This window comes from Anopheles gambiae, chromosome 3, assembly GCF_943734735.2.
Source record: "Anopheles gambiae chromosome 3, idAnoGambNW_F1_1, whole genome shotgun sequence".
NCBI lineage: Eukaryota > Metazoa > Arthropoda > Insecta > Diptera > Culicidae > Anopheles > Anopheles gambiae.
In genome coordinates this window covers 5945447-5973440 of record NC_064602.1, presented here as the reverse complement: position 1 = coordinate 5973440, position 27994 = coordinate 5945447, and the positions used below count along the sequence as shown (strand labels likewise).

The window sequence follows — 27994 nt, the reverse complement described above, 5'->3', positions numbered from 1 at the left end:
ACGCTGACGCCTCTGTCCCGTGTGGCTGTGTGCGTACGTGTGTAGGTGTGTGTAGTGCAGTGATCCGCAGACTTGTTTCTCATACCCACTGGTGGCCCGGTGGTTGGCCGCAGGGCGTACAGATCAACCCGAAAAGAGGAGGCAGCGTGCAGAAAAGGCCGAAAAAGAAGCAGCAGCATCAGCAGCAGTTGTGTGGCTCAAGCGACGCTGAAATTCTTCTTAGCGTGCGACGCGCTCCTCCCCGCCCCCCCCACCAGGTAGGTAGAGATGTAGTAAGGGTGTGTGCTAAACTAAACCTCCCGCTCGTGCGCTTGTGTAGGTGCAGGTGTTCAGCGGGGGCAAACAGCATCCCATCCCTGTGTTAAGAACAACGAACCTGCACGGCTTGCTTGTGTGGAAGGTTTCAGGTACGGCGTACGAGGGTAAAAGAGAAGGGAAGAAAACCGCACGCAGCATCCATTGCGCTCTCTCTCTCTCTTTTGGGCGTCATGACGTTGTGAAGGCTATAGATTCGGAGGCGAACCCTGTAGCGAGAGTTCTGTGTCTCTGCAAAACGATGCACGGGGAACGATCTCTTCTAACACTGACTGCTGAGACTCGGGTTAAGATCGGTTACGATCTCTTATTTGTATGTCAGATGAAATATTTTAATTTAATTGGATTGTGTAATTATAATTAAGTCTAAGCGTTGTTGCTTAGAGTTTCGTAACTCACCAGAAACGCGTGTGAAAATAGACACGACACAGACGAAACCGGCTCCCCTCCTGGCTGGAGTTTTTTTTAGGTAATAGATGATGCATCAGAAGAGAGAAAAAAATCCCCCCCACCCCCCGACTCCCATGAGTGAATGGCAGTTTAGGAACAAAGGAATCACATCGAATGATTCATGCACATCTCATGCAACTCTTTGTTTATTTGAAGGTTTATTATTTCCCTGGCTACCTCCAGGGTTTTGTGTTGCTGTTGACGAACTTCGCTCTACCGCGTCGATCACACCTGGGCAAGCGATGCTGGGAAGTAAATAAACCAGCACCGAACAAACTACATCCTCCCATTGGTACGACGTTTCTATGACGACGACAGCGATGATGATGGGGTCAGCACTCGTGCGAGAGAAACCCTAGAAGCACACCGGCGTAAACCAATGTGACCCGTTGGGGTCACGGCGTGGTAAAAGGGTCTTCAAAGTACAAAACTTCCATCCAAAAAATGCATTCAAAGCTATGCAAGAAACTCACCCCTTATTAGAATGGGAACCCCCATGTTGGTTTCTTCGATTAGGACACTTTTTTGTTGTTGTTTGGTGTCGTTAATGCTTGTGCCCTCACACAAGGCAGTTTAGCGGGTTTTTTTTGCATTTATCGTAACGTGAGCTTACCTTAACCGGCTTAGCTTATTTCGTGTGGCTTCCACAACGGCTTTCGTGTGTGTTTGTGTCTGTGGATTACCTTCTTTTTTGAGGAGGAAGAAAGGCATTAATACCTGTCGCTAAAATGCTCTTTGTATGCCATTTACTGTTGCTTTTACACGGGGAGAGATATACTTGAAATGTATTTACTTGCACAAAAATCCCACTTGTTTGTGCAAAAAAGGTGTTCAAACCTTTTCCCCCCAATTGCGCTGACGCTTATGTCTGTTGTCATCGTGTTTACATCCTAAAACAACACATTCTCCTCGTCTAATGCCGCAATCGGCATCCATACCTCATCTCATGTTCCCAGCATGGGGGGGGATTGATGATGTTGTAAACATTAGAAATGTGTACGCCTACGCCCCCTATCCCACTCCCACTTTCGCTCGCTGCGCCACAAAAACTCCAACGATCAGTGCTGCTGCACCACATTCCAGCGCAAATCGCACAAAAAACACACACACACCTCACTCCCATTCTTCCCGGGGCCAATTTAGTAGACGTTGGTGTTGCCTTCGTCTACGTGCCACGTGCCACTAGGTAAACCCGTACCGTACGAAAACCGGAAGACGTATGTTTTTCCCAAACCCCGCACAATACTCCTCCGCGCCCTATCTCTCCTTTTACCTCCCCGCGATGTGGGAGTGTTTTTGTGCGGGAAATTTAAAATTGCTACGTTTTTTCGAATGGTGGTGGTGCTGGCGTGCCTTTGTCGATTATTATACGTCGGGAGAGTCCCTGGACCACCCCCTTTTTTACACGCTTGTTTTGCAGACTGCACACGAAGAGGGAAAGGGACACTCCAAACTGCAGTCGCAGTCGGGGTAATAGGTTAAAAGATTAGAACCGGGGGCCAAAGCCGGTGCCGGCCGGTACTGCTTATCTGTTTATCTAGAACGATTGTAATTTCTGTTCGGCATGAACAGCGCCGTAGCTTGTCGTTTCGGTTCACAGACGGAACACTCTGTTCTGCCGGCGCTGTTGCCGATTGCTGTAAATCAATTTTTTGCTACAAAATATAGTAATTATGTACTGCGGGTGTGGAACTGGCGATTATAATCTAAATGTTGTATCATTTGAGTGGCACCGCTTGAAATAGAATGTGTTATTGCAAAACTAACAGTTAGGACGAGTATGTAATCGTTGAAACCATAGGATCCTTAAGAAGATGGAAAAATATGACTATGGGAGGTAAAAAGGCTAGCACACCGTTAATATATAGATACATTAAATTATATATATGTTTCCTAGTAGAGACTATCGTCGAGTTTACAGGGTTTTCCGAGTCAATTCCGAGTCATCACAATAATTTTAATAATTTTAATCAGTTCCTTCACATGATTTTCAACAGACACAAGAGATTGACATTTCTTTGCGTTGAATGTGCATGTGTAAGAACTGAAACTTTACAGGGTTTTCCAAGCTACTTTCCAATGTAAACACATCGTTTTTCGCTGCGTGCAAGAAGTTATTCCACATCAATCTGATGTTTCATATTCATCACGATAACTTTTAATTTCTTCAGCATGATTTTCAACTTACAGCATGATTTTCAACTTTCAACAACTTACCTGAAACTTTACATGGTTTTTCTAAGCTACTTTCCAATGTATGCACATCGTTTATCGCTGCGTGCAAGAAGTTATCCCACATCAATCTGATATTTCATATTCATCACGATAATTTTTGATTTCTTCAGTATGATTTTCAACACTTCACTTGTCAAAGGGGTGATGCGATCCGGCTTCAAATTCCATTAAAAAAACGATGTCAGCAGCCCGTTGAAATGTTGAAAATCATGCTGAAGAGATTAAACAATATTATGCTGAAAATGAAATGTCAGATCGATGTGGAAAAATATTTTGAACGTGGTGAATAACAATGTTTACATTCGAAACTGACTTGGAAAACCGTGTACCAGTTCTTCCACATGATTTTCAAGAAATGTCTAGCTGGATTGAGTTTTACAGTTCTTTGTGATGTATTGAATATCATATGCAAGAACTGAAACTTCATTTAACGAAATAAAAAAAAAACATCGTTTAGGTGCTGAATTATGACGTGCACATTCTAATATGGCTTGGAAGAAACCCCTGTAATGCTTCATATTACATGAAAAACTAGAGAAAAAAAACTTAATCAAAAAGCGATAAAATCTAACCCAATGCAACTACAAGAATATCGATATCTGCGTTATACAGAACCTTCAGCATTTGTAACAAATTATGCACATTATCAATAAACCATTGTGTGTCGTATTATCTGCAGCTTAATGCACAGCTTAATGCATCTACAGCTTCTGTAGGGGGCAGTATTTGAAACATGTTTGTCCAAGCGAGAAACAATTGGCTGACCACCAGCTGACCAGCGGTAAACGACGAGCGGGCGTACGAGCACCAGCAATCCAACAAATGAGCACAACAAACACTCAGCTCTTTGCTGTCTTTCTCTCTCTCTCTCTCTCTCTCTCTCTCTCTCTCTCTCTCTCTCTCTCTCTTTCTCTCTCTCTTCTAACGACCAAACATTCCCTGGGCCCTTGTGTGCTGCCTGTTTCGCTTGCACACACGCTATTGTGCGGCTTCTTATGCCATATGTCACTGCTGCTGCCGCCGTCGTCACTGGAAACACAAGGCCCCGAAACCTCCGAACCGGCGGCCCTGGCCCCGCGCGGTGGGACCCTTTTTTCTCTCTCTCTCTCTTTCTCTTCTGTTACGGGCCCTTTTTCTCGCCCCTTTCCCCCTGTGCAGAACGCGCCCGCACACACACACACACGGCAGCTCGCTGGAAACCAGTTCGCTCGCGTCCTCCGTAGCAGCTACGCAAAAGGCTCTCCGCAGGTCCGCAGGTTCTCCTCGCGCCCATGTGGTGTCTCCGAAGCATCGAACGGTTTTGCTGGCCACCAGTTTCGTTTAGCTGGCTGGCTGGCTGGTTCTCTCATTTACGCTCGAGCTGCGGTGAAGATCGGTCGTGCGCGCTTGCGGTGTTTGTTGTAGCCTTCTGCCGCCTTGTTTCGTTGTTTTGTGAGTGCGCGTTCGCGTCGTTAGAGAGAGAGAGCGAGGCCTCTAAGAATACGGTCAGAGTGGTGTGTTGTGAGGCATTTCTTCAGAGTGGTTTGTTATCATTCTTTGTGTGTTGTGCCAGGTGAAAGCAATCACCTTTTTTTTGCTAGTGTCGTTGTGCTGCTGCAACTCCACCCCTTTTGGCGCCTTGCAGAAGAAGAAGTTCGGCCGAGTCAGCAGAGTGCAAAAGCCGCTGCTGCTGATGGAATCCGACCGCGTTACGTCAGCGGCGTTAGTAGTTGGGGGCTTGCATGTGTGTGCGATCGTCGCGCTAGTGGTTGAAGCGCGCGACCTGTTGTTGCTGCAGTCCTTCATCATCTCGCGATCATCAGTGTTGTGCGGGATCGTCAATGATACCAGCCTCTCCATCTCGTTGTGTCCTCTACTATTTCTCCCTCTCTCTCTCTTTGTCTCTCCCACTGTCTGTCTTTGCGATCACATCACACACAAACCGTTTATCTTAGCCAACTACCGGAACGGCTGCGACATTAAATTGACCAGCTAAGTTGTTGCTAATAAATTGTGCGGTAGCTGCTTACTTGTGGGATTTTCCACCCAGCCGCTCGTTGCTGAACCGTATTTCCTTCCCTTGGGCCACCTTTTCCCACGCAAATCTTTTGCTGTGTGTGTGTGTGTGTGTCCCATGTCGTTCGATGCGAGGCCGACAAAGCAGCATTGAGCGGTTCGGTTCAGAAGTTTTCATTAAGAAGTAGTTTATTGCAATTTGTTCCTTTTTTTGCTTCCTTTTTTATTACGATGTTTGCTCATTTCCTCATTTAGTGCAATAAACGAAGGGAGCTCTTTTTTTGCTCTTTACAAGCGCATACGAGAAACAGCTTTTGATGATTAAATCCTCCATCTAGTGGCCACTCTAAGCGTCATTAAATCGTGATCTTGTCCAAGGACGAAGGTGGTGCAGCAGCTGGAGGGACAAATGAGTAGAGAGACGAGTGCTACACACACCGAGAGAGCGAGAGACAGGGTGATTCATAGGAAAGCAACCACTTCTTGACAGAAAAAAGTGATTAAAATAATAAATAAAATTGGTGCTAATCGAGCTCTTTTTCTATTTTGCTTTCAATCCACAATACAGTGTGCTAAAAGATTGCAAAAACAAATAGCAGTGAAACCATTTTCCAGTGCATTCGTGTGGCCGGTTGGTGGGTGGGTGGTACGTGCAGTGCGTAAGCAAATCTCCTCTCCCGGCGCCGTGTGCAATACGTGATCGTGTGCGGTGTGGGTGTGGTGTGCCGTTGTGCGGAATGCACCACTGACGACTTCGCGCGGTGTTCTCCTCGGTGTGCCTTTTCAAGGACGGGAATTTAATCGTTCTTTCCCGCACAACACTGGCCCGGTCGTAGTCGTCGTGTCGTGGTGTGGTGGGTTGTTGTGCAAGAACCCTGCTCTCCGACGGTCATAATTCACCAGTGACCGCGCGCCTGTGACTAGCTCTAGGTGTGTGCGGTGCGGAGAGCGAGTAACGATCGTAAGGAAGAAAGCCAAGTTTTGCAACGAGCAAATAGTTGCAAACGAAACGTCTAGAACGATTGCTTCGCGGGTAGCTGTGAGTGGCGTGCTTCAGTTGTGGTTTCCCCGACAGCGAAAGGAAGTGTGTGTGGCCGATAAGGGCCCTTTGGCTGTTTTTAATTTGTTCGTGATCGACACACGCGTGTGTGCAGCCAGCAGTGAGCAACGATGACGATCTTTAGCTCGTAAGTGTCATTTTAGTGTGTAAGATTTAGGGTTAAGTTATTGTTTGTGGCAACCACACTTGGCTGGTGATCGTTTAAAAATGCAAATCAGGGCAAAAATCAAGCGGAAATGGGCACAAAACTGGACCCTTTTTATTTAATATGTTTATGTGTAATTTATTTCAACAAACATGTCCATCATCACTTTGTTGGTGTGCTTTGTTTCTCACAAAAATGTTGTTGTTTTGTGTGCATCATAACATATTTTTTTCTTGCTCGTTTTAAAAACAATTTTGGGAAAGGAGGGAGGGAACATTTGCTGATGTTCAAACACACACAAACATCACCCAATTAGTTTGGCCCCAAAGGAGTGTGTTTTGATTTCGCTGCCGATTAATGCCCTTCGAAGCACAAAGAGAAAGAGAGAGCACCTCTACCGAGCGGATTTGTGTTTGTTTTGTGATTTATTTATTTAGATTCAGCGTACAAAAGGGAATTTATTTGTTCTGCGGCGGGTGGCGGCAGTAATGAAGAAGGAAGCCACCTGTCGCACAGAACTGCTTGCAGGGCGCCCCCCCCCCTCGATGGTGAAAAATATGGTCGATGTTATCGAGGCTCGATCGATCGTCGAGAACGCCGCGATCATCATCATCGCTTGTCAGAGATCGGTGAAAGATTGAGCGCACACGCACGCATGGTGGGGCAAATTGTAGGGCCACGATGGTGAGGGAAAACACAAGGGCCTGAAGGGGGGGGGGGGGGGGAGGGCAAGAAGCAACGCACCTCCTGGATTTGGCTCTGGCTCTGGTCTAATTTATTTCAAACATGCCTTTTCCTGCCCCGGCCGATTGATGACGATGGAAATCTATTGCTTCCGCTGAACCGTGCCTACCGGTACCGTCATTCGCCCCCCCCCCCCCCCACCCCCCTTTCTCTATATCCCTGGTGGGGTGCTTGTACCTGCGGCCTGCCTGTGGCAACACGAGGCTGCGCGGATTCATAATTAATGAACGTAAAGTTAGGGCGGAGTGGGGTGGGTTTTTTTTCGAAATTTTCGGGACCAAAGGGTTTTTCTCCCTCTCTCACTCATGCTCTTTGAGGTTCACTGGCATCTCCCCCTTTTCTTAATTCCAAACGGTAGCGAAGCACGATGGTAAAGGTGTTTGGCATTTACGAGATTTGGTGTGTTCGTGTGTGTGTTTCTTTTCTTCTTATGGGTTGTTTATTTTCTCGATGTGTTTGCGTTATGTTTCATCATCATTTCTCACTGATCGAAAGTGTTTTTTTGATGGGAAAATGAAGGGTTCAGAATGGCTGTACAATTGGCTAACATGTTTTCAAGTTTTTCTGTACAGAAATTGTGGCCAGAAACTTTCGTTTTGCAACATAACGTACTCAACCATTACCTCAGATTCCAGCATTTACATGAGCCACATACACCGGAAGAAACCACCGGAAAGGTGTCGATGAGCAAAACATATAGAAGAACCAACAGAAGAGACGAAAAAAATGCCAACATTTCGTTGACGGAGAACGGAACGAAGCACGCGTAAAGAATTTGTGGTTGATTTTCGTTTCCTTTGGGCGACCGTGGCCCCGAGGATCGTTAACGTGCAGCACCACAGCAAATGATGAAACTACCTGAATAAATCAAACGCCTAGGTGGTGGCGGGGGCATCAGGGAGTTGCTCTTGAAAGGGTACACAGTTGTCCGGAAGTTCGGAGAACAGAAAAAAGCGACACAAACTACACACACAAAAAAATCCCAAAACCGGAAGAACGGAAGTAAGGAATACCGATGCCACAATGAGCGAAGATCATTACAGCGCAGATCATCAGGCGCAGGCAGGCAGCAGCAGCTGTCCGTTGCCGTGGCGATGCTGTAATGCGAAGATGGCGGCAAGGCAACAACAGTGTCAAACTCTCGGAAGTCGATCTTCCGGTTAAGGGAGGGAAAAAAGAGAGCAACGGCAACAACAACAAAAATCAACCATCATCAACAGCAAACAGAAAAACACAGCATTTTCCGGAAGCACTTATATCCGGTCGCGCAGTGCCGCGTGGGGGGGGGGGGAGGTTTGTTGTTAAATCGATCGTGGTAAAGGAGAACAACAAAGAAGAAGAAGAGAAAAACTGTCCGGAAGAGGTAATGACGATGCGAGGGTTTCCTTTGGTTAACATCCATCAGCGAAGCGGTTTTACAGCTTCCTCGGTGGGATGAGAGAAGAAAATTGTTCTCGTTTTTTTAGAAGTGAAGAGTTTAAAGACAGAAAATCCGCCTATTGCTGCACGCTGTTTCTGCCACATCCATCATAAATATTGTAACGTAAACTTTCGCACAACACTTTTTAGAATTGCTGAACGCACATTAGCATTTTGTTGTAAATAATCGCCCATATACTCAGCTTCCCCGTAAACGCTGTGCTCTTGATGATCGCGTTAGGCGCGTTAGTGATGTCGAATAAATCTCCACGCCATTGCTCGGGATCACGTTTCCTTCCAGGCTCTCCGCCCCCCCCCCCCCCCCCCCCCCCCCTGGCGGGAAGGTGGCGTCGTAATCATGGTGGGGTAACACACACACACACACACACACACACACACACACACACACACACACACACACACACACACACACACACACACACACACACACACACACACACACACACACACACACACACACACACACACACACACACACACACACACACACACTCTGTCGGACGAGATGTTCTCCGGCATTTCTTAATAGACCGGACATTGCAATGGCGATACGTGATTGTCGCGCCATCATCCCGGGCGCGCACCACACGTGATCGTTACGAAGCTGTCTGTAATTAGGTGCGTAGTCTGTGGAGAGGCAGGACAACAACGGGATGGTTGATCGTGGCTCGGGGATAGTATACCAGAAAACCCCTTGTGCGTGTGTCGCTTCCGGTCGGCTGGAGTTAGAAAGGGTAGCAGGAGCAGGAAAGAGAGAGAGACAAAAAAATGGACAGCAAACGGGGGGCAGTCAGCCGATCTAAAGGGCGTAAATAACTCCTCACTGCGCTATTAGTTAGCTAGCTGGACTTGTTTTCCGTCATCAGTAGTGTGGGGTTGTGGCGGGGCAAACGAGCCTCTGTGAAATTGAGAAGTTTTCAGCTATTTATTACCACTGGCAAAGGGTAGGAGGAAGTGTGGTGCTGTTTCGGCCGGATGATGGGTTGAGATTACCTACGCCTAGCAGTCCGACGACGACGACGACGACGACGACGACGGTGATGACGACAGTTTGCAAATTTATTCAATGGAGTGAAAATGGTCTTAAAATGTGCCGGCCGGCCCGTCTTAAAGGTTTTAGATTACCTGCGCGAACGGAGTCGGCAGAATCGAATGGGGGATTGATGTCGTTGTTTTTTGATACAGTTGACAAGCACAATTTGTTTTGCGTCGATCAAGCGATAGATCTATAATGATATTTAGCTGAGGTTGCGACGAGATGATCTCATGGTGCTGTGCCACACATCGCTGACTAGTGCACGAAAGTTCCTGCGTTCGATTCTACTGCAGACCTGCAAAAGACAGACTCTCATCTTTAGAAGCATTTGGTTTTTAATCGTTCTCTCGACTTTTGGTTGGCGAAATGATGAGAGTACTAATATAATTACACTGATCTCTTGTTTGTTGTGATCAATTATATCTTTTCGCATTCGTCAGTCGAACATGTTTGTAAGATGTGTGTTGTAATAAAGTTAATGGGCTAGAAGTTTCTCTGGTTCAAAAAGTGGAAGTTCCGCCGTGTGGTGGTAGTAATGGACCGCTTTTCACAACAAACACCTGCCACAGGGAGGAGGAGAAGGGGTGCGTGTATTACGCATAAAAATCTCCTGGGAATGGGAACAAATTCTCATTTCGAGGGCTCCGCTTCTCGGGAACATGATGAGCGACACCAGAAACACCAGAGCGATAATGTAATGCGAACGTACGGGAAGACGCGGGAAACTTATCATCGAACTTCTTGTACGAGTCGTCAGTGGCTGTTTTTTTTTGGTCGCCTGCGGTCCTCCAGGAGCAATCCCAGGGGAACGGAAGGCATGTCACGGACACGGAAAGGTAGAAAAAGACCATCGACACACACACACACAGACACACGCCCTGTAAGCAATTCCAAAGTCAACCTGTAATCAACCAGAACAAGTTCTCCGGGCCAGCAGGTGCATCATGCATCCATGAACAGCGTTTTCAGCCTCCTCCGTCCTCCTGCAGCTCGATCTCCCGAGGACCGGAAGTGCGCAATCAGTGGCAGCAGCTCGGGCGCGCAGAGCCGGCACCACACACTTGTCCAAAACGATCCGGGCCCTTTACCACGGGCCCCTCGTGCGCGTTCCGCCGCGTCTATTGTCCTTCGATTTCATTGAGCTGATTTGATTTCAGGTGGTTCATGCGAGGGGAACTCCGACGGGTAATTTATAACGGTTTGTCTTGTCATATCACTGGCGTCGTCCTTCCGGAGGCGTCCATCGTCTCTGTCCAGGCTGCAGTGGGAAAACCTTTTTTAAACGGTGCAGACGGTTATTTATCGTCATTTAACGTCCTGTATGTGTGAATTAAAAAAAAACACACACAGGTAAAAGTTACCCTCCAAGGTAGTCAAAGTCGTCGTCCTGCCCAACCGAAATTACTAACCCTGCAGGCGGAGGCCACGATATTCTGGGAAAAGTGCGCAAAATTTATGCTAATTGCTCCCTCCGGGGGGATAAAAGGAGGAAGATAGTCGAGGGAGGGAAGGAGGCCGCTCGATATAAAATGATAATCGTCGAGTTCCTGTTTGATTACACACTCACACACACACGCGTCCCGTTAAGCGAACGGTGGTGATGGTGGGAAAATGTTGCACCAGCCCTGGGCTGGAACAGAATGATTATGATGATGATGATGATGAGCCTGCAGTTAAGGGCCATTTTTCATAGAATATTTTGTGGAGTTATTAGCATACTACGAGCGGTTTGAACTATTTATGTAAATCGCTCGAATTCCGACGAATGACGGATGATCTTTCGTATTCTGCACATGGAGTGCAGCTGATGAATGCAGCCCACAGTAATCCCTGCATCCTGGTGTTGCTGTTGGCTCTGTCCTCAATTAGTGGGTAAATCTCTCGTGGTGCATCTTCTTCTGCTCTCGTGCTGTTGCTGCTGTTGCTGCTGATGTGTGGCAGCCCTTAAGCAGCAAGTAACAGCAACAAAACCACCGGGCTACAAATGACTGCCGGCTTGACCCGGGTGGGCGCACCATTCCCGGATACCCGGTGCGACGGTATCCGGTTTCTCATGCGGTCCCGCTGCGTAACCTCCAGTGTGACACGCCGCTTGGCTTTTGCGTTTCCGGAATTGCCTTCTGTTACTGTTTCTCTCGTTCTTTTTTTTTTAACGTTCTCCCGTGCGGCCCAGTGAGGCCAAACCCACCTTCCCTTTTGACACTTTCTCGGTTCAAAGGCAATGTGCTTTGAGACAGATTGTTTTTCTTCCCTGGACTTGGTAGTTCAACTTTGCAGCAGTTTGATCGTCACTTTTTCCCCTTGTTAGTGTCGATAAACATTGAAACATCTTGGGCAAGGAGAACATCTTTAGAAGACAGTTCTCCTTAAAGTCCTCGTTCTATTTATGGTTTTTAGCACGATAAGCAGATAAAACAGACACACCGAAACATGGCTTCTTCTGGTGGGAATGGAATGTTGTGTGTCGCTTAAAAGCAGCTGTTGGTTCTCTTAAGAAGGTTCCCAACGAAAACAGATGCGCAAGACACACTCTCTATCGGTCATGGAGTTGATCGATGCACTTTTGTTGAGTGCTTTATGGTGGTGACACCAACTTTTTCGTATGTTCATAAAGAAATAGGATTATATTGGAGATCGTCTAACACATGTGACACATTGAGCCTGTACTGCCTTCTGTTCAAGGTAATAATTTATGATCCATATGCTCAATATTGGAGGATCGATGAATTATTGTTGCATAAGATCCTTGTCGCAATTAGATACACCAACGACTTGCAAAGCATAAAACCCCTACTTCACGTGAACGATGTGGTGTTGTGTCTTTTTTGTGGAAAGTTTTAATGATCCAACCATCAGACAGCCGGTCAAAAGGTTACTTTTTTATCCCCAAGAATGGTGTTGTGGCTTTGTGATTTTATTTCATTCTTCAATCGTCGTGTGTATCAGCTCGGTAAAAGAAGGACGACTCTGCTAGGCGTTTCTAGCATTTTCTCGCGTACTTTCCTTCCAACGTTCCTTCTTCTGCGCTGGTCCGATATCGATTTCATCCTTGCTGCTGCTCGGACGAAACCGTTCCTCCCGTTCTCTGTATCCCGTTGTTTGTTCCTCCTTCATCTCCTTCATGGTTTGCGAGAAGTATCGTATCGATGCCTTCCCTTTGCTCGCTTTAGACCTCCAGCAATGTGTGTCTCGCGCAGCACTTCACAGATGTGCAGCGGGTGAAAAATCAGGATAATGAAGCGCAGCATGTGCAGCAGCAGAGCAGCACCACCACCAACAAAAGACGAGACGGAGTGGTCCTATTTCGTGTTTCCTTTCTTTTTACCTCCCTTGAAATGCTGAAAACTTGTGTTCGCTTTTGCTCTAGGGCGTTCTTTGGTCGTCCTTTTTGTCATTGGAATGGCGCAGACTGGTACACACCGGGACGGGTATACGCCTGCTGGGACGATCTGAACGAATGTGTCGAAGGATAACATGAAACCAGGACAATCTCTTTCGACCTCCGTTCGTACAGACTGGGTCGATCGATGATGTTGATGGCATTGCATAGAGTTGCTTGCTTTGCTAGCGGGAGGAGAGCTAACGCGTGTTCTAGCTGGTGGAACTACTTCCACAAGGGAAAAGAAGAGGAAATAGGGAAGGAAACATATTGAACAGGTGTGAATTCTTGGTGTGCAGACATTGATTTATAGGAATAAACCACGAAAGTGAATTTTGTTTATTTTTCCGGTGGTTTTGTGGACCCATTTGGAGGGTTAAAATCCAACCTTTTTCATTTAAATAAGAAACAGCGAACATTCGGATTGATATCTTCAACAAAAGAGTTAAACTGCATTATTTTTATTAATCTTTTTTCTTCTCGCGATCGTAAGGATGATCTGTTACGATAGCCGCATCCCTCCGTTGGGTGTAAAGATTTATTTGGATGCACTCATGTCACTTAGCTTGACAAATGGGACGGCCAGATGTCTTCATTAACTGCCAGCACACACAAACCCACACACAAAAACCATATCCGCCCTCGCGCTTAAATTTATTCTAATACATTCGAGTACACAAAGAATGACCAACCAACTGAATGTACACACACATACACACATCTACACTTGCGCGTGATCTTAACAAAGGGCAATAATTCGGTTGAATGACCTCGCTAAGCTCATAAATATGCTCCGACCTTTCTCTCTTGGCCGGCGCGCAATGGACCGTGCTGCGATTGGTGCCGATGGTCGTGGGGTTCCTATTGCTCGCGTGTGTCCACGATCCGATCGCACTCTGGAGGAGGGGTTCCATGTGGTGTGTGACACAAGCCGAAGCGGAACCAAAACGAAAAAAGAAGAAAAAAAATCCCGAATCATTAAAACACAACTTAGAACATCAGCAGCAGCAGCGGCCTTTGTCCATCAATGACAGTCCGAGTGCATCCACCCATTCATCACGCGCATCCCCGTCCGTCCCACTGATGCACCCTGCTGCATTCGAACCCCGGTGGGTTTCAGGCACAGCGGTATTTTACAGCCATTCTTTTTATGGTCATACAAACGGGATCTTTCGGGTCGGAGGAACGGATCTGCTCCGCGTGCGTGTGTGTGTGTGTGTAATTTTGCACAACACAAACGAATGTGCAGTGATGAGTGCAAATAAAAATAAATCTTCTTAACCTGCGGATGCTGAATTATGTGATCCTGTGTGTGTGTGTCGGGATTGTTTGCTTGCATCTTCTCCTCCTGCGCACACGTGTTCAGCTTGATCGCGTCGTATTCCCTTTTGTTTGACGACCGACGACCGGCCCCTCTTACAGAAAGGTACGCTAAGACGACCCGCATTGATACAAACCCATTCACACAACACCCCTTGATCTAGTTGGCACACTTGAGAGATCGTCTTTCGGTGTGGCACGTAAGCACGTACCCCCGTGAGGATTAAGTAAGGGTCGTCCTTCATGCGCTCAATCGAACTCAATGGAACGAGGTTGAGTGGTATCAAATAATACGCTTTCATGTCATAGGCAGGAAGGAACAGTGCTGAATTTGCGTCTTTTTTTTGCTATAAAATCATTAAAATCACTGTGGAAAACGGAGTGTTTGCGCGATACGATCGATGCATAATTTGCAGCAGTTTTGTGTGCATCCTGCAAAAGCAAAGGATTCCCCGTCGGAAGACACAAAGTAATGGGAACCCGTGTTGCAGCCCAGGAAATGCTTTTAAAATATTAAACAGACACAAGAAAGGGGTTTGGGAAAAAAACGAGTACCGTCGCACACCTAACTGTACGTGCACAAAAAGGTGTATTCCTCTTCTTCGTCGTCGTTTGCTGCTGCACCGTAACTTGAGCACACCTGCAAACCTCCCCCAAAAGGGAGAAGGGTTGAATTGTCTGTGAATCGCTTACACTTTACGTGAGGAGGGGGCAAACTCTTCAATTTTGATTGGTGGGGGTGCATGATTATATAAAGAAAAATCGTTTTTCCCTCTGTTATACGACCTCATCGCATCGATAGAGATAGTGCCAGCATAAGAATGTAACCGGATGGGTGCGGAACCAGAGACCAGCTTGTTCGGTTCGTTTGAGACCCGGTTCATGTCACAGGCGATGTAACAACGTACGGCATATAATAATACAATCGGTTCGCTTGGGACTCCCTTCTTCAACCCGAAATTGACCCTGCGACAACCTGCGTCTCTTTCGTCTCTTCGTTTGATGTTCGATCATGCGTGAAAGAAATGTTCCATTTGGCTCACCCCTCGTAGATTCTCCCTCTTTCTCAGGTTGGTTTGTGTGTAGGGGGCGAGTTTTATGGAGTGAAGGTGTTCTTTTCTAATCGAAAATTGCACACAGAATGTAGCGGTTAGATCGATGGTAAAGGGCATGCGAACGGTTTATAAGGAGGAACTCCTTGAAGAAATACATGAACCTTAACGGTCTTGTTTTATGCACGGTGTACATTACACAGGGAATCGATTTAAGTGTGTGATTGATCCATTGAATTGTGAAACTAATCATTTTTTTTCTTTTATCTCTACCACCTTTCCAGGTATGGAATGAGGACGAAAGTCCAGGAGAAGAAAGGAAAAATGTCAACGGATGAGCAACAGCAGCAACAGCAGCAACAGAATCAAATTCCCAACATTGCCGGAACGATCCTGATCGGTGGCATCGGTGGTGGCCTCGATGGTGGTCAGCACAAGCAGCAGCAGCAACAGCAGCAGCAGCAGCACCAGGCACAGTCCCAACACAATCCGCACCAGCAGCAGCAGCATCATCTGCACAGCTACAGCCACATACTACCTCATCTGCATCAGTTCAGCACGATGACCGGGTCGAATCCGGCCAGCCTGACCGGCGGCACGAAGCTGCCCGCCAAAAGCTCCCCGCTCGGGCCGTCCCCCTTCCGGCAGCTGCTCCCAGTGACGCTCTGCATCATATCGTTCGCCACGGTGCTGAGCATACTGATCATCTACATGGACACGACTGGTGAGTGTGTGCGCGTTTGTGCAGTGTTCTGCCGCTGGAGGGGCTGCTTTTATTTGCGATTTTATTGTGCAGAGGGCAATAAATATGTTTACCGCGTTACCTTGAGTTGTTGCCGGTGAACTCCGCAAAGAGGGAATTGCCTGAGGTGTTGAGCGGAAGAAGTATTAGCCAACACTCACACCATCAACATCGCATTGGCAGGAGTAAAGATCGTGGGTTTCCAAGCTAACGCAAAGCAGTGACCAAATGTCTCCGATCGGTTTTATGTTCTAAGCAAAGTAAAACAATAATTACAATTAAGTTGGGATTTTCCAGAGCTGAGACCTTAGCTTATGACTATGAGTTAGCTTGAAACTACCACGTGAACCGTAAGCCTTAAGCTTAACATACTCATAGCTTCGCTTATTCTTCCATTTATTACACCTGATTTGTTTATTGGGTCAAAGGACATGGAAAGGCCCCCAAACCACGGTGTGTGTGACCTCGCAACACGCAATCAATCAATACGCAACCCGCCCCCCGGTAGGCAACAAGTTTGTCACCAAACGTGGTGCGTATCTTAACCTCCGCCAAACACGAAAACACAAAACAAGCGTTTTGTTTTTTTGTGGGCAAAGGATGTGAAATACATTTATTTTTTGTTGTTGAAACATTCCCATTGCGGCGAGGCGAGGCCCTTCCAGTGGAGCCAGTAGCTTCCTGTGTGTGTTTGTTGTGCTGCCGGTTAGTAAAAGCTCGTGTCGTCGTGATGAAGCGATAACGCGCTTTTTCTGTAAGGTCCCCTCCTCTTCATTTTACGTTTCCAGAATGCGCCGAACTTAATTAACGGCGCGCCAAAGGGTTCATCACCAAAAAAACAAACTCGCTCGGTCGGTCGCTCGCGGGTCGGTGTTGTTGGTGTGGTTGGTTTCTTCCTTCTGTTGTTTCTCTAGTTTGAAGCCAGCGAAGGCGCCATTTCGCAAGAGCAGCAGCAGCACGTGTCCACCTGAAAGCTGAACGCTTAAACCCTTGTCCACTAGCAGTAACCCCCCCACATACATAATGTTTGCGCGCGAAAGGAAGTGGACGTGTGTGTGTTCTCCAACGCGCCGCATGGGTTCGTTGGCCAGTTAGTGGTGGTTTTTGGGCTTCGCCACGTTGCCGACAAGCTAATGAAATATTTGAGCCACATTCGAAACGAGGCTAAAGTCGCAATGGGGTAAAATGGTCACTGTCTCGGGAGTTGAACATAAAACCTGCGCTCTGTCTCTCACGCATCGTGTTGTATCCTGATGCTGGTTGCTATGGTAATGGGAAGGGAGGACGCCATTAAAAGTAGAGAAGCTTACGCAGGAAACGGCGGGCAGCATCGTCGTCGTCGTCGTCGTTGTCGGGTTGCGTAAAAAGAAAGACCTTGCTGCTTTTCCATCATTCGCATGCGTGCGTCCCACCACCGCCGCCATCGCGAGCGAATTTGTGTGGCAAGCAGATAGATAAATAAATAAATAAATGGTTGCCGAAATGGTGATGGTGGTGACTGCTTGGAGTCTGGACGTGGAGACGGAATCCAATAAAACGCACCCCAAAACTCGGAAAGACCCGGCCTTTGTACGGGATATGGAGGACGTGGAAGGGGTTTACGCGTACGCGCGCGCGCTTTAATGCTACGCAACCTTCCCGTCCCGGCAGGGGATAGAGCCTAGAGAAGCTGGCAGCCCTACCTACCACCCCCTGGAGTGTATTTTACTACGAGCTAAGCTCGTGCCGTCGGGGCTTTCTTTTCGCCCCGCGTTAGATTCTCCACATTTTTCCAAATTTGGGGAAGGTTGGGTGAAGGTTTTTTTTGGGGTGGGGATTTTGGGGATTGGACCACGCAAAAGAAGGTCACTCAACTTCCGGCCAACGGTTGTTTGTTTGATTTTATCCGTTTGCTGGTTGGACCTTTTTCTCTACTTTTTTTTTTGTTGGGCGCTCTGGAGGTAGTTTCCAATCAATGTCGGTGGGTTTTGGGTTCCACGGGAAGGGAATGGAGGGTGTCCGAATGTCAGAACCTTTGGAAGGCGTTTTTTTATTACAAAGATTAATAGGGGCATGACTAAGAAACGAGGTGGGCAGTGCGTACCTCAACCATTTACTATGAACAGGCGAGGAATTGTACAAACGAGTCTTAGAGGATGTGTCGCCTTCTTTCTAATGGTGACGCTATAAATCAAAGTCATATAGACTCAAGCATCGGCGGCCCATTGTCGAAGATGAAATCGATTTCCGGTGCCCACTTGTCAGAAGAGAGGGGCCCTTTTTAGATACTCAGATCCAGAGCCAGAGGACGACATTCCGCGAGGCGCACGGGTTTATTCGGTCACTTCAAACTGGAATAGCTAATCTGCCGACCCCTCGTTTTCGATCGTATTCGAGGCAAAAGGTGTGGTGGCTTATGGTGTACTGCTGCTGCTGCTGCTGCTGCACACGCCACAGAGACATCTCCATCGAGGAATCGGGGTCGGGGTTTTTAGTGGTGGCAGTGAAGCGAACCACCAGAAGCACCAAAGAAGCCTTCCTTAAGCCGACTTAACGTTCCAGCAGCGCAGCAAGCAGCAGCAGAGAGCGATAAACGCATATCCCCCGAGGGCACACACACACAATCCGGTGTCGTTATTGCTTCTTTATCGCGGGGGCCTTTGCAGGTGTCCGCCGGTTTCCCTTTTCGGGTTGCGTCCTTCGGATTTCGGTGTCTCCTTCTTCGGACTTAAAAGGTCCCAAAATGATGGGTCTAAATAGGGTTTTGGGACTGGGTGAGAAAATTTATTTGAATAACATCCTCATCCGGTTCTCGTTGTCGATGATTAGGAAGCGGTTTTTGGGTTCGATGCGGGTAAACACAGCGGACGCACTTTGGTCGCAGCAGTGAGGATCTTATCTTCAGAAACCAACTTCAGAAGAAGCAGAGCACAGCTTCTCTTCCTTTGTGTTGTGTGTACGTCGAAGAATGGATCTGCTGCTGCTGTATGGATCGTGTGGAAAATCTTTCAAATTATTTCACGCCCATTTACCCCGGGCTCTGGAACGGAATGTTTATACTGTGTACATAAAGGAAACCGCACTGAATGGGGGGGGGGGGGGGGGGGGGGGAATGGTTGAGGAGCCCACTTGGGCTATTCTTTCTTTAAGTAGCTGGTAGAATTATGTATTTAAAACAACAATACACAACGCCCGCTATTGTACTCTTGCAACAACAGCCATATGCTAATGTTATGTCTTACTTCAAGCAGAAGCTTCAGAACCCAACCACAGAGCCCGCTCCGGCGGTTATAGCAAATTAGCTCAATTTAGTCTGCAATATTAGGCAGAGGGCCTGGCCTGGTGGCAGCTGTTTTTAGCCCAACGGTGTGCCCTTTCGGTGGGAAATATATTATTATCCTCATAATACCACACATTGGTGGGCTCACACCGGCTCGTTGGGTGTGTGTGTGTATGTGTGTGTGTGTGTGTTATTTCTAAGGGTCTCAAAGTCTCTCTCTCTCTCTCTCTCTGTCTCAGAAGAGTTAAAGTAGGAGCGAAATTTTTCGTTAGTTTTGCTTGCAGAAGGAAACGGCGGATACCAAAAGTGACCACAGCAGCAAACATCACACAGGCGGCCTGGCTGGTCCACTACGCCAATCATATGTTGGTGCGAAATTATGTGTTGTAGACACGACATACACGCAGCAGCAGTGTGAAGCTTTCGTTGGGGTCAGTCAGGGCCGCCTAGCTCTGCGATGGTGAAGCACGAGATATGTTGGAGGCAAGATGATCAAGGACCGTATGTCTGGTTTTGCTACCGGTTGTGCAAATAACGAATGAAAAATGAGAACAAACATCACGGGGAGCGGGACGATTTGCCACTTTTAAAAATGGGTTGCAGGATAATGATCGACCAAACCAAACCAGACAGACGGTTGCGATATTAACGCTTAACTCTTTAAGACAATTCAGAACCAGGGAAGTAAGCCTAAGATTCGCCAGCAACTCCAGTAGCCGGTAGCAGTTCGTTCCCGGGACTCGTCTGCAGCTGTCTGTCGGGGGCAGTGGAAGGCAAATTTAAACGATGCGTTGCTGCTGCTGATGATGATGATGATGATGATTGCGCGGCGTTGGTGCGATGGAAGATCATCGTCGTCGTCTTGCTAATCAATTAGCGAAACATGGCGCACCGTCCGGCCGATGGCGTTTGTTTTTCTTTTTCAAATGGTCAACGGGTTGTGAGGCGAATCTTGATGGGGCCCGGTAATTAAACGCATACACACAAACGCACAGCATAAAATTGTCATCGAGGCGAATAATTGTTTTGCTTTGTGGAGGTTTGGCTAGGAGGCCCCCTTTTATGGATGAAATGGTTGTGTGTGCGCTCGAACGCGTGTGACAGTCACTCTGTGGACGTGTGAGGAATGGTAAGCGATCTATTATCGTGCAATTATTTAATTAGAAGTGTGTTAAATGAGCTTTTTTATAATAGATAAAGCTTGTTAAGGGAAGATTTGGAAAATGTTGTTAAATATACAAAAGAAATGTTCATTTTTCACTTCATTCTTCTTTTTCCCCTCCAAAAAGCACATCCACCTTCCCCAAAAATGATCCCTCACATCCCTTTTTTCTAATAACATAGTCTCTCTTTTGTGTGGCGGCTGTGATTATCACCCTGTTCTCTACGCCGCAGGTTCCCCTTGCGAGGTTCGTCGTCTGCACCATCCCCAGATTATAATGATGGGTGCTGCTAATGATGAAGAATTATGCTGCCAATAATGGTGGTACTACGATGGTTGATGTGTGATAGCTGTGTGATGGTGTGTGTTGGTTGGGTTAATGATTTATGCTTACTCATTTGTTTATTTGCTTATTTTTTGGGTTCCTCCGTCCCCGCCGGCTTGGAGACAGACGATCATCTGCACAAATCTGCCCGATTTGGCCGTTTTTAATCCTGCAAGATGAAGGGGTTTCGACTAATTGATGCTCACATGCACATTATGCTACGTGCGCGTTGGGCCGTTGAAGATCGCGTGTAGTTAGCGTAGTAGTAACTGCCTGGACGATGGCAAGGCGACGGAGGATGACGATGGGTAATAGCTATCGATCATTGGGAACATTATTTTTATTGCTTAATTTCAAACCACAAATGATTGGGTTAAATGATGGATGACACTGTGAATAGTGTGACTTAAAGAATATTTTAATATTTTTTTTTAAATCATTCTTCCGGTTGTGGCTGTCCTCTTTTTGTGCTTGGAGTCCCAAAATTGCCCCAAAATAATGGACGGAATAAAAGCCCTTTGCCCTTGCTCTATGTAAGTTACTGCAGCAACCCAACATGTCCCGCATTTTTTGGCGCATGTATTCTCTCTTTACCAATGACTTCCGAACTTGGTTTTTGCAATTGCTTGTGTATGTACGTTGTCAACCTTCCCCGTAGCCGCCCAGTTCTTGCTGATTTATGCAGTGATTTTTATTTTATTTTGGACCCAATAAACAACCCACGAAGCGAACGTTGTGCACTACCGATAGCAGGACACATCGCCACACACACACACACGGTGCTCTACTTTTGCGCTTCACCAAAAAGGGCTTTGATCGTGCTGAAACAACAGAAAAAAAAAACCGTCTACCAACGGGCACAGTGTCGGATACGGAAGTGACACCTAAAAAGGCCGGAAATTTGGTGCCGGACAGTGGCACAAAAAGTGGAGCAAACAAAGGGGGAAACATTAAGTGCTGGGTGAGGTTTTTTGTTGAAATGTTTGGACTAAAAGACAAACTTTTTTGGAAGCTTTGTGGTGCAATAAGAAGGGCGCTTTGAGTTGGAAAAAAGGGAGTGTTGTCGAGTGTTTAGTGTACGGAGCTGAACCGCGTAGCTGAACTCTCTCACTCCTCTCCTCAGTTGTAGTCTATTTCAATTAGAAAAACAATTTACTGCTAAACGCTTTTAAATGAGAACGAATGCGAAGAGCGATAAAATGCCTTTCCCTGTGCCATGGCCAACCACCATCCTTTCCTTTAGTTTAGTTTTCCCCCGTGATGCTCGTCGAATGCTGCTGGCAGCGCGCGATGAAAGAAATGGTGAAGCAAATTGCTCCGATTGATGCATTTAATTTCACAGCAATTGGAGCACCACCATATTGGCGGGGATTCTCTGTGTTTGCTCTCGGTGCTGCGCCCATTTTTTGCCCCTCCCCCCCCCCCCCCCCCCCCCCCCTCTCACCGTGTGTAGCAAAAGAACTCCCCACCCAAAGAACGCTGCTGTGTCTGCGTGGTGTTGATACGCTTTTCTCGAGGCGCGAGCGCGCGCGCGAGCCCGTTTCAGTGTGCCCAAGACTGTCGAGTCAGTGCGCCGAACGAATGGAGCGAGATGGGCCGCGGGGCCACCACCCATTAGCGTTCACGGAGGTGCGTAAAAGGTAGATCCAATTGTGTATGTGTGGCTGGCTGGCTGTCTAAAGGGTACGCAAATTGTGGCGCGTGCTGCTTCCCCCGACCACGGAAGCTGGCTCCCTCTCTCTGGAATGGAAATTGGCCCGTAACGCGCGAGACGCATTATTTACGGTTCAAAAAAAAAGGCTCAGACATTCAGACCCGGGGAATAGAGGAGCGCACGTGGCTACGTACGCCAAGATCGGGCTCCTAATCAGTGGTCAATCCGTTGGAGGTAAAAGTTCGATTCGATTTACACTAAGGGAGGGGGGGGAAGAAAATGGGGAACGATGGAGGGCGGGGGCTACCTTTTGGGGAGGTTGGGGAAATTGAACGAAGTCTATCATTAAACAATCACCGATGATTCTCGCTGACTCACGGAACGAAATTCACTTGACTTCACTTTCCACCGCGGCATCGCAGACGGGAAAGGAACATTGGGTGCTTGAGGGCGAACAAAATGTACCAAAAATTAAACAATAAAAGTTGTTGAAGTTCCCTTAACATTCTTTAAACCTTTCCAGTGTGCCAGAGCAGCATCACAAGTTTTGTATGAAAGTGAATTGCACTCCAATGTTGATCAAATTGTTCGTGTTTCCTCTGACAAAACATTCACCTTTAACATGGGAAGGGAGTTCCCATTCTCTTACAGAAGCCTTTCAAATGCAGATGCAATTATGTTCCAACCTGATTTTTTGTTTGTCAACCACACAAGATCACCATTACTGGGGGTGGGGACAGACAGTTTGCTACTTCGGAAGCACTTGTTGGCTTGTTTTTAACAGTCCTCCTCCGGTTGTTGTGGTTCACGCTCACGGCGGATTACTTGACTTGAATTTAACCCCCCCCCCCTTCTCCCTGTCCGCTGTCAACCGCGCCGCATCGCATCCCGATCGTAAACCCGATCCCTTTTTTCGGGTGGCTCATCCCTTTGACATGGAAGCTTCAGCACATTAAACTCGCTCACACACGCGCTGGGGGAAGCGGGGCGGTAGAGTTTAATGTTACTTTCATAACGTTCTTGTGTGCTGTCGGCTGCGGAGAGGAGAGCTTTGGGGGGGAGCGGGAGGAAGGAAAAGCTTTTTTTGGCTTCATTTTGGAGACACTGTGCGCTGTGTCGTCGGTGTGGGTATCAAAATTCACAAGCTTGCCGGTTTGGATAAAACCCACCATACACACGCACACACGATGATGCCCCCGAAGAAGTTAATCCTCGGAAAACATTCGCATCGCTGCTATTCGACACGGGGAAAGGGAAGAGTCCGTTGGAAGAGTTCAAACTGTATCAACTGTTGTGTCGGATGCGGTTTTTGCGGTTCATATGTTGCGCTTCTGAGCTCTTCCTACGCCCCAGCAGTATCAGTTTTGTGAGAACGACCCGCATTACTACTGTTGCTTGGTCACGTTGGTACGGATTAAGGCTACCTGAGTTTACGTGTAACGGCCCCTGTTGAATGTCAAAACACTGTTGAAGCTTTAAACCGAACAAAATATTCTAATCCATGCCCCCTTTCTTCTCGCTTCCTTTCCCACCAGAGATACGCCACCAGCAGTTCCGGCTGAACATGTCGCGCGACTACGACCTGATGGGCGTACCGCAGGACAACCCGGCGCTGGTCAAGTACGTACGCGACATACACATGAAGAAGTACCCGATGACGTTCATGCGCAACGCGAACGCACCGGTCGAGCAGCTGAACTTTACCAACCGGCACGAGCTGACACCGGAGATGGCACACCTGATATCGGACCTGCTCGGCCGGAAGCGGTTCGGGACGTTCTTCCAGTCGCTGACCGGCAACAGCGACTCGATGATGACCGCCCCGTGGCTGGCGGAAACGATGAACTGGGGCGGCTACCTGGTGGAACCGGATCCGCGCAAATACTTTTCGCTGCGCAAGCAGAACGCCTTCCGCTCGAACGTGCAGGTCATCCATGCGTGCCTGTCGCCGAACACGTACCCGAAGGAGGTAAAAGGGGGGAATGGTTGTTTTTGTCATTGAGCGAGCAGTGAAAACTAATCGATGGCTGCCATTTACAGGTAACGCTGCACCACGACGACGACAGCGAGGTGCAGATCAACAGCGTGCTGGACGAGGAGACGGAATGGTTCCATCCGCGGGTCAAGTGCTTCCCGGTCTACACGCTAATGCTGGCCGTCAATCGAACGTCGATCGATTTGCTTAGCCTTGGCTGCCACGGACAGGAATTGCAGGTGAGTGAGCGTGTACGCCCGGGCATGTAAGCTTGATGGATTGATGGCTATTGTTCGGTTCACATGTTGAACTTTTGTAATGTCGTTGGGATTTTATTGATTCTTGGCTCGTTAGCTGCACTGCTGCATGGAAAGGAAAGGGAATGAAATAAACGAACTGCTGTCATTTTAAATTTTAGATTCTTCAAACCATTCCATTCGACCGGGTGCACATCAAGGTCATCTCGATCCATCTCGTGCACTACTTCGAGGAGGACGAAATGATGATCGACGTGGACGAGTACGTGCAGAGCATCGGGCGCTTCCTGATGAGCAAATCGTACAAGCTCGTTCGCAGCATGGATCGCAACTTTATCTACCAGCATCTGTCCGTGCTGTCGGCGGCCAAGCAGCGGCAGCGCCAGCAGCAACAGCAGCAATCCTTCTCAGTGGCCGATCATATGCTAGCCTCCTCGCAGCAGCACCAGCAGCAGCAGCAGCACCCCGTCCCTGCACGCAGTAACGCTATCAGCTCGGGTGAGAAGCCGGACGCGACGATGGCTATCCGCAAGGGTCAGGAAATTAGCAGCAATAGCGGAAAGATACCCATGTCACTGTCGTCCGCCGCGACAACTACGCCAGCACCGGCAACGACCACATCAACCACGGCTGTACCATCGTCCACCGCTGCCAGTGCGACCGATAGCTCGGAACGATTCGACAAGCTAATGCTGCTGCGCGGTGGCGACTCGGAACCGTTCGATGCAAGCGATTCGGAGTTGGTCGGCAGTTCCGACTCGAGTGCAATGGAGAATGGGTCCGACAGTGAGGACGAAGCGCAGCAACAGCAACAGGCCGAACAAGACAAGCCGGCGGAGGTTGTTGATCTGGAGCAAACGGTGTCACTGATGGAACCGCTCGACGAGACAGAACTCGAGGATGGGTCGGTACGTGTGGCCGGATCATCATCACCGCCTCCGATGGTGACGTCGCTGAAATGAGCGGAAACGGTGTTGTTACCTACCATGCACCAACTTCCCTCAGGAGAGCCAGTACGCTTGAATCGGATATTTTTTCTTTTAAATACTTAAAGCTACCAGTCCAGCATTCCACTTTCTTATCGTTTTACACCTTAACCGGTTTCGATGGGCAGGCGCGCGGGCTGTCCATTTAGCCAGAGACCAGTCGGTGATAGAGAATTGCCTTAAATAATGTTTGATGTTTTAATTTTTCACTTCATAGTTTTTAATAGTTTTTTTTTTCTTTCGGGGCGTACCTTGCGTGTACAGAGAAAGAGCATAAAACATGAATAATACTTTTCTACACGGTATTACCTCTCTCAGACGGATCTGAACAGTGAACTAAACAGAATCTTTTGAACGAATGGTAACATGCATTTAAGTTGCTTCACTTTTTTTTGAGGAATTCATTTTCATTTTGCATTAAATAAGATTTTCATTTTATACACATTTTTATCGTAATTGTACTTTTGCCTACAAATTAAAACAATATCAGTGTGGGTTGCAAACGCGTGACAGCAATTGGAAAGTGAGATAGCATATTATTGATGATGAAAGCGAATGGGAAATCGTTTTATCTGAGCAGAGAGCAAGCAAAACAATCCTCGAATCATTGCCGAAAAAGCAATAAGAATACACAATTCTTTCAACTATATTTAGATAGCAGCAGTACGTTACGTTACTTACGATTAGGAAACTTTTAGTTATATTTCTACAACACACACATACACACACAGAGTTTTAGTCTAAATTTCACTTTCGCAACAGGGAGCGAGGAACAAAGCCCGATTATTGGGAATAACGGTGCCCTCCACCTTTGGAGACATTGAACATGACGGCTGCATTTGTGAGAAAAGCGCAACGATTTGAACAGAACAATCGAGCAAAACCTTGTTGGTTCGAACAAACATTGATTCCTTTCGATACAATTATTACCTGTGCACTAGAGTTCGAAGCGTATTTACAGATAGTTTATATTTGCGTGGAAAGATCATTGCATTTGGTGGATAGGTTTTGTTAAAAGTTTCGGCGCAAGGGAGAACTGCAAATTTGAAATCCCGTAATGCGATAATATACGGTTAAAAATTATATACATATATAAACTCCCTATACATATATTTATACACACACAATTACAATCGTTAACGGATGCTCTCTTAAATTTCAATCGTTTCTCACCGTTGTTAGATGTTAGAAGAGTACGACCGGCCGGTACGTCTCGCCCGTGCTTAACACCCGATACACACATAGATACAATGTTACGTACTTTTGTTCCGTTCCGGGTTTGCTTCATCCGGTGCAGAAATTTATAGCGAAGGAGGTGGGTAGGAACCGGCCACCAACACATTAAAAAGCTCAACGACTCTCTGCTAGTGACTTACCATATCTGGAAATGATTCCTATTTTAAATATTGCTCAGAAAAGCGGAATATGAAGAGAGAAACACAAGTGAACCTGATATCAGCGATCGTCATTGGAAGCGTGAAATCAAATCGAATGAAAACGAACGCGACTTTAGATAGCAAATGAATGTGCACGACTAAGGGGAAATATTTTGAAACCTGCATTTGCTTCCCTTTTTTCGCGAGCGAGGATCGTGAACGTTCGCACCAACGTGTTGAATCTCCCAACAGAAGAGAGAGAGAGAGAAAAGAAAGAAACACGCAACTGAAAAGTAAACAATCGGAACACAGAGTGAGAAGTGATGTAGTTTTATACATTCGCACCACGAATTCAATGTCTCGTTTTGTTCGGTCCGGTGTTTCTACAGTCTCCGCACCGTGAACGCCGCCGTGGTGGATCCCTTTTAATCATTAAGCAAATAATTGTAAGAGCAGAACGGTGTGCGGATGGATCTGTCCGTGAGGTGTGGAGTTCACCTTGTACCCTGATACTACTATTATTATCGAATATTGGCGAACGATTGGTGCGTGAAGAGAAAGAAAGAGAGAGGAAGAAAAACGAATAATCTCGGGAACATGTAATAAAGACGGACGATACATTTCTTTTTACTTTAAACTAATTCTTTGTAATCACTTATTTGTTCACAGGAACGCAGGAAAGAAACAAACAATTCTTAGTCATTGCAATGAAACGATGAAACCGGGAAGGTACTCTAAGCTACGTGCGCTCGCGTAAGTCCCGTGTCCTTCCACAACACGTGGCGCGTTAATGACATCGGCTGTGGCAAATGCTTTCTCATCCGCCCTCCCACGATCACTAATGAATTGCGTTGAAGGACACGACAGAGGGGCCATCGTGCGCCAAGTTTGTGCAGTCAAGGCCTCACAAGAAAAGGATGTGTTCGACCCGGCTCGAATCGACGGAAGTGCTCGCACCCGATATGGAATGAGTTACTCGATTGATACGTTACTGCGCAACATTTTTGCAACAAGGATGTTTGCGTGTGCATACCACCACCGCTACCCCTTTTGTCATCGTTTGGCGGGACCGAAGAAGCATAAACAT

General features: G+C 47.3%; 1 protein-coding gene across 7 annotated transcripts; it reads left to right on the top strand.

Moving 5' to 3' along the window:
* The first annotated feature begins 65 nt into the window (after positions 1–65).
* Positions 66–27548, top strand: LOC133393856 (protein Star). 7 transcript variants are annotated; one of them, XM_061660711.1, is made up of 6 exons: positions 4207–4521; positions 5564–6182; positions 15456–15895; positions 23849–24282; positions 24354–24527; positions 24707–27548. In XM_061660711.1, the coding sequence occupies exons 2-6, from the start codon at positions 6166–6168 to the stop codon at positions 25505–25507; spliced, it is 1866 nt and encodes a 621-aa protein (XP_061516695.1). In that variant the 5' UTR covers positions 4207–4521; positions 5564–6165; the 3' UTR covers positions 25508–27548. The 7 variants fall into 7 exon arrangements, with proteins under 7 accessions (XP_061516701.1, XP_061516695.1, XP_061516698.1 ...); XM_061660714.1 differs by having other exon boundaries at positions 4230–4431; XM_061660712.1 differs by having other exon boundaries at positions 4318–4552.
* The last annotated feature ends 446 nt before the right edge of the window (positions 27549–27994 follow it).

What these genes read in the sequence shown, in the direction of transcription:
- LOC133393856 (XM_061660711.1), top strand. An exon ending in CGAACACGTACCCGAAGGAG is followed by an intron (nt 24,283 to 24,353) that starts GTAAAAGGGGGG and finishes TGCCATTTACAG; the next exon opens with GTAACGCTGCACCACGACGA. An exon ending in GCCACGGACAGGAATTGCAG is followed by an intron (nt 24,528 to 24,706) that starts GTGAGTGAGCGT and finishes TTTAAATTTTAG; the next exon opens with ATTCTTCAAACCATTCCATT.